Source organism: Etheostoma spectabile, chromosome 24, assembly GCF_008692095.1.
Source record: "Etheostoma spectabile isolate EspeVRDwgs_2016 chromosome 24, UIUC_Espe_1.0, whole genome shotgun sequence".
NCBI classification, from domain to species: domain Eukaryota; kingdom Metazoa; phylum Chordata; class Actinopteri; order Perciformes; family Percidae; genus Etheostoma; species Etheostoma spectabile.
Window position 1 is genome coordinate 8,111,498 of NC_045756.1, and position 7,211 is coordinate 8,118,708.

Sequence of the window (7,211 nt, forward strand, 5' to 3'; positions counted from 1 at the left end):
ACACACACACACACACACACACACACACACACACACACACACACACACACTGATTAGATCTCACGTCAACTTTGCATCAATTCTACGTTTCTGATCTCACTCAGAACGAACCTTCTCGCTGCCCGCCAGGTCGACCAGGTAGAGCTTCCCCGACAGCTTCTTCTCCGTCTCCATGTTTTCCTGCTTGATGTTGATGAGGAAGATGCTGTGGCTGCGAGAGCTGTGCTCATTCATGTCTAGAAATAGTTATAGTTGGTTTACAGAAAGTTCTGGTTCTTATAAATGTGTAGCTCAGTGGTGGAAAGTACTGTATGTTGGAGCCATTATTTGCAGTTGTTTTAGGTTATTCTGAGGCAAAAAAAATACTTAATTTTTTAGGCTGAATCTCACTTTTTCGTGTTTGATACAGTGAAAAGTACTGTATGTTGGAGCCATAGGTACAATTTACAGAGGTAATCAAAACTGGGCAATGACAATAAAAATCTATCCATCCATCCATTTATCCATCCATCTTGATACTTCACCTACTTGGCAATGCTAAAAAAACTACATTAAATAAAAGATAAGTTAAAAAATTGTGAGGAAGATATCAAAATACACAAATTTACATACTCGTCACTGCCACGTGCCGATTGTTTTTGCCCTCATCGATGACGTCCATCACCTCCTCCGGACTGGACACAAAACGCTCAGTACAACCCTGACAGAGGAAGAAAAAGTGCATCAACGCCATGAATTTAGGTATTTAATCCAAAATGTCTTCAATATTCTTTTGTACAGCGTTGAACAGAATTAAAAAGTGACAAGGGCAATAAAACAACGTGGAAAAGTCCAGTGATAATGTTCAAGTCCCACTCAGCCCATTTCCCCACTCAACAACACCAACAATCACACTTTCACATAGCTTAGAGAAGGCAGATGAATGTTCACATACTACAATACATTTTGTTCTCTAGAAAAAAATTGAAAAAAAAAGTTACACGCTAAAGCTTTAAAGGGATGGAAGAATGAAGGGATGCTGTCAATCCAGGAGTGGGCTTGTGAGATGGCTAGGGTGGCGGTGTTTGAAAAGATGTCACATACAGTAAACGTTTGCAACATTGGATGTCTATACTAGAAAATACCTGTAGTACCTCAATTTAGAAGAATAAGCTAAGAAGCTTTGTGCTGGGGAGAGACCTGTATGATTGGCTTATTGTGTTGTTATTTATACATATGTTTTTATCTGGATTGTGGACTATTTTGTTGATATTTAGTTGAATGGTCTGGAATATTGTAGTTACTGTGTCATCTTCTCTTGATTTTTGTCTGGCTGGGTGGTGATGACAGAAGTATGTGCATGTTGAGAGTTGGTTGTTTTGTATTTTGTTTTAAAAAAAAAAGTTGTTAATCACAAAAACAATAAAAAGATCATGTGAAATTATGTCAAATGGTCTTACAGTTTACAAACCTTGACATAGGGCACTCTGTTTTTGTCTTCATGCACAGCAAGATTCGTCTTCGACACTTCAAACAGATCAAAGATCACCAAAGTCACATGCTGATTCTTTAAAAAATTGACTTACTTACTTAATACACCTTCAATGTTACATATACATTTGAGATAAATAGTCTTACTTACCATCCAGGAGGTCTCGGATCTTGTCCAAGTAGATTTCAAAATAGGAAACCTGCCAAGGGAAACTCCAAACTTTTAATGTGTACTCATCGAATACCTGAATAACTGCACTAGTATTGGTTTCCTCTAATGTAGGTAAGTAAGGTATTTAAGCATAAAAAAATCAATGTTAAAAAGAGAATCAGCTAAACACCAAAAAAGTAAATCTTAGATCAGCGCTTCTCAAAGTCCAGACCAAGGTCCAAATTCAAAACCTTATTACATTTTTTTTTTAAACACATTTTCTAATTGCTCAGTAAATTGTGAGACACATTGAATAAACGGTAGTGTTGTAACAGAGTTTGAAGGGATGAGTTTTATTGTGTTTGTTGTGAAAAAAGATCAGAATAAATTTAAATGGAATTAATAGGTAGTGTTGGGTAATAACTAACGGAAAAGAGAAGAATAACACTAAGGAGTGACAAACATGTACAAACATGTGCATGTACAGTACATGCAGACGGAGGCACTTTGTGTGCCTATAGAATGTTTCCACATTCCAAAATGTGATCCGTGCTCTTATTGAAAATATAAAAAAATCTTTTTTTTTCTTTTTACTTTACTCCCCTTCCCTCTTCTTATATATATATATATATATATATATATATATATATATATATATATATATATACACACACACACATACATATATACACATACATACATACATACATAAACACACACACACACACACATTTATATATATATATATATATACATATATACACACATGTATATAACAGTCAGTGTTTCCCACACATGCTAATTTATAGCGGTGTGCCACACAAACACCTTTTTTCCCTTCTCTCCTCTGTCTCTCTGGCACCACTTCTCTTTCACTCACACACACACAGCCCCCCCCCCCATGCACACAGCGTCTGTCTCCATGAAAACGAGAGAAGACGGCTGGCAAAATTCACAAGTTCACAAAAGGTTGGTATCTCGTGAACACATTTACACAATCACTCTGAATCCAATGTTGTCAGTGAGTTTATGTTTGAGTCCCGACCCGACTCTTAGCAAACAAGCAATTGTGCATGCTTTAGAAAGTTAACTAGTCGCAAGTTTGTGGAAAATGCAGTTGGATTGTTGAGGTAAAACACTATATGTAGCAGCTGTGTATCAAATAAACTCATTACAAATAATGTTCAATCCAGATGAGTATTGGAAAGTATTTTTCACGTCTGGAAACAGGCCGTGTTGAGGATGAGGACCAACCTGAACCGGGGGTTTCAGTCTGAAACAAAGCTGAACAGTCCGACCAGTGTAATTAGTTATGTTATTAATTTGTTTACAATATTTTCAGGCTTAAACCAGTGCTGCTCAAGCAGAAAGACAAGGTCAGCGGGAGAAAGAAATGGATTTGTTAGGCAAGGAGGACAGCATCCAACACCGTGTCCTTCTCAGTTTTTGATACTTGAATGTTGAAAGCAAATATTCTCAAAAACTACAATATTACAGAGTTGATGTTTTTGATAATCCACTCTAAGAAACTGGTAAATGATTTTCCCTTGTGTTGTGTTAGGTTTTGGTCACTTCTTTACGTTTTTGTCCATTATTTCTAATAAGATTTTTGTCATTTTATCTGTTCTTTTTTTACCTTGATATGAAACTCGAGGTTCTCGTCCATGGAGTAGATGTGGTCAAAGATGTCTTGAGCGATGCGAGGGATGATTCCCATCAGCTGGGGGTCGTGCAGTTTGCCCTGAACACAGCAATGGATAAGAATGTTTTAAAGCTTTTGTTGTTGTTGTTTTAGTGTTTTCAGAATAATGTAGTGGGGTAAAAAGTACAATATTTCAGTGGCATGAAAAGAAAAGACTAAAGTAAAGTACCTCAACATTTGGACTTAAGTATTACTAGAAAATGCACTTACATTCTACCACTGGCTGTCAATAATAAAAAACAACTGACATGATAAAACCAACATCAAGAAAAACAGGAAGTTAGGAGAGAAAGAGTCAAATCAACAATAGAATAAAAAGCCGTAAAAGTAAATTAAAAACAAGTGGAGAGGGGACTTGATAGACAGCCACAGGACAGCAACAGGACAGCCTCAGACTACATTTACATTGGTACGTTTTGGTTTAAAAATCATAATTACATGACTCTGCATCTGAGCTACTGAACTCAATCTGACAGTCATCCGCTCTCTCTCCCCTTTGAGGGTGAGCAACGGGAACAGTGACAGGACGTCATCACTCGCAAAGTCATGGCAACTCAATAAACAACAGTGCGAGTACAGCCTTTTCTTCTCAGGCAGAGTGACAAACAGCGAAGAAAGCCACAACATGAAAACTGCACTCACGCGGGTCCCATGAAATATGACAGCAACAGTAGATTGGAAAATAGCGTTATGGACACTGAATTTGAAGATAGATAATTTGAAGATTTAGGTAACGGTACTGTTGACGTCCACCCCCTTATTGTCAGTAGAGATGGTCCGATACCATTCTTTGCTTCCCGATACTGATTCCGATACTTGAACTTGCGTATCGGTCGAGTACTGATCTGATACTAGCGTGTCGTAGATTTTATTATGTTTTAACAACTGTAACTACTGTCCCTGTATGGATGTGATATGATGTAATGTGATTTGTTGTCAGTCTGGCTCAGGTTAAACTTTTTGTGAAACAAACACAGACAATGAACGCCGTAGAACTTTTCTTTAATTATCTAGTTTGACCGTCAGTTATAGTGGAAAAAGAACAAATAAACTACTTTAACATAGAGTTTCATTAGGGCGTTATTACGTGGTATCGGATCGGTGCATATACTCCAGTACTAAACAGAGTTTTAGGCAGTATCGGAGGTGATACCGATACTGGTATCGGTACATCTCTAATTGTTGTTTATTTGTTTCTGCAATTTCAGGTGACACTTAAATGCATGCACTAATTGAGCTTAGTTTTATTGTATAAAAATATTGTATATATTTAGTAATGCAAAATACATTTTTTTCCGATTACATGATTAATCAATGAAATAATTGCTAGAATACTAAATTCCAAAAATAATCTTTAGCTATAGCATTAATAAAAATCCTACCAGAGAAAATGAATGTGCTTTTTACTTCCGGAACCACGCTGTTGAGCTCTACTACTGAGGCAGTAATTCCAGGTTGTAAATGTATTTTTATTAAAACAGTTTGAGGTACACTGGGCTGAATGGGTCTCTCACCTCCATGGTGTGTGTCTTTCCGGAGGACGTCTGTCCGTAAGCGAAGATGGTCCCGTTGTAGCCGCCCAGCACATCTGGAACGCACAGGCATGAAAAACACTTCTCCATATTTACAACAATATTAAAATCATGTGTATGAATAAAGCGTAATACACCTAATAATGCTGCAATTATCACTGTGACTACTTGCTTCATGATGATGCTGCTTTTAGTACTAATACTTTGAATTATCTTCCTCTTAAGTATTAAAGCGGATTACATGTCTTTCCCATAATGTCACAATAACAGGGTTAAAGTGAGGGGGGAGGCTTCTGGGGCTCCAGCCCCGAATGGTTTCTCAAAAGTAAATATGTTCTGATACCAGTATTGGAAAGCCTCCAATACAGCCTACAGTCTAACTTGTGTCATTTCCCCTGAGTCTCTCTGACTGGAGCTACAAACCAAATAGCAAAAATTCCGTTACTGCAGAAATATTGCTGATTAATTCTGTGAACTCGACAAACAATAGGTTCCAAGATTAGTAATGCTGTTTACGCCAAAGACGGATCGTTTCTCCAAATCGTTCATTCCCTCTGCAATTAAGTTGCTGAATGCAGAATAAACATCTCAAATGTATTTCGCACAAACCACATATTGGTTACGTGTTTAAAACTGGTCCATTGAAATTTGGTATGAATGTGCAATGCACTGTTTTTTATCAATTTCATTTATAATTTTATCTTGTCTCTCTTTGTCGTCTTTATTCAGTTCTTATTTCAAATATCTTTCTTGCTGTATCCTTTTGGATCCCACACTTTCCCACGTGCCTTTTTCTTCTGCACCCTCAGTCACTGATGACTAGCAGTTTGAATGTGTGTATATGTTTCGGGGGGACTGTAGAAACTAAATTGCCCTTTGGGGATAAATAAAGCTTTCTGTATAAGAACATAGAGTTTCATCTTACCTTTAACTATCTGTTTGGCACACTGGTCGTACACCTGTTCCTGGGACGTGTTGGGGGGCAGCACGCGGTCAAACACGTAGGGTTTACTCTGTTTCAGAACCGACACAAGACGCATTAATGACAGCGGACAAAACAGGTTTGGCAAGACATTTTATCTTCAATTATCTTCAATCGTTTTAGATCTTATGTGGCAAAAAAAAACGTGCATTTTTATCGTCAGGATTTATTTTCATAAGACCACACAAGAAAACAAGTGAAAAGATTCAAGTTCTGAGTTGTTAATAAGATCTTACAAAAGATGTTTAAGAGCTGTTTCCCACATTTTAAATTTATTTCGTTTCCAAATGTTTTGTCACTTTTTTTTGACATTTTTTTCTGTTTTTTCCCAACTTTTTTTTTTTGACCTTGTAGTGAAGATAATTGGTAGCTCAGTCTAAGTGCTAGTTCTGGGTTTATCACCAGGTTGGTATGGGCATATAGTCTACAACCTTTGTGACACTTTTTACAACGTTAAAAAAAAAAAAAAAGTTTCTTTTCAAATCTTCTCTATTTTAACTGAAGCCTACACATAATTTCCGTTTTTAATTACCAACTTCAGCTACTTATTCATGTATTTCTTTGTCATGTAATAAATGATTATTTGGACACACAAAAATGTGAAGTGTAAAATTAAGTTTTGTAAACTTTTATACAACTTGATACATATACCTTTGAAATAAATTGTAATGTTAAATTTTACTTGTCTAAATTGATATATTTTGCTTGTAGCTATAACAAAACAAATGCCTGGGACATGTGTATGTGCTTGATTATTTCATAACTAAGTAAAATAAGTCTCTTAAAGAAATAAGTAAAATAAGTTAGTTCATCACAGATTACCTAGAATGTGGGTAGTGTTTTTTAACCAGATTTCAGGTAGTTTTAACCCAACAAAGTGATTTTTACCCATTTTTTGGGTAGAAAATATAATCCAACAAGCAGGGTTAAAGCTTTAACCCAACCCTGCTGGGTTAAATAAAAAATGATGCACTCTTAGAACTGCTGGGTTGAAAATAACCCAAGTTGGGCTATTTTGAACCCGGCAGTTCTATGAGTGCAGCATTATCACACACCTGACACTGACATGATCAGAAAATATGAATAAACTCGTTGAAAGGGGGGTGGGGGGGCACAGTGGGGGGGAACAGTGACACAGTGGCCTAATCCCAAAGTCCAGACTCACAAACCGGACTGAGTACACACTTACCGAGCCCGTTCCGTTAGTCTGCATCGATGCAGACTTCACCAAAGGAATTACCCACAGTTCAAAGCGTTGTGACGTTTACCACAAAGACCATAGGAAAATCCAGAAATTACAAAGGTAAACAACAGCACAACACACGACCACGGAACGGAACGGACCTGTTGTCCAGCTGTTGAAAGAATTTTACA

General features: G+C 37.0%; 1 protein-coding gene across 3 annotated transcripts in view; it reads right to left on the reverse strand.

Moving 5' to 3' along the window:
• The window catches only part of LOC116674014 (kinesin heavy chain), a 33,612-nt gene that overhangs the window by 23,110 nt on the left and 3,291 nt on the right, over positions 1–7,211 (reverse strand). For all 3 annotated transcript variants that reach the window (XM_032506492.1, XM_032506493.1, XM_032506494.1), the window contains exons 2-8: positions 5,781–5,868; positions 4,838–4,911; positions 3,258–3,362; positions 1,622–1,670; positions 1,451–1,506; positions 613–700; positions 112–236 (exon numbers count right to left, since the gene is read on the reverse strand). In XM_032506492.1, coding sequence (XP_032362383.1) covers positions 112–236; positions 613–700; positions 1,451–1,506; positions 1,622–1,670; positions 3,258–3,362; positions 4,838–4,911; positions 5,781–5,868 — 585 coding nt within the window. The remainder of the gene's footprint in view (positions 1–111; positions 237–612; positions 701–1,450; positions 1,507–1,621; positions 1,671–3,257; positions 3,363–4,837; positions 4,912–5,780; positions 5,869–7,211) is intronic.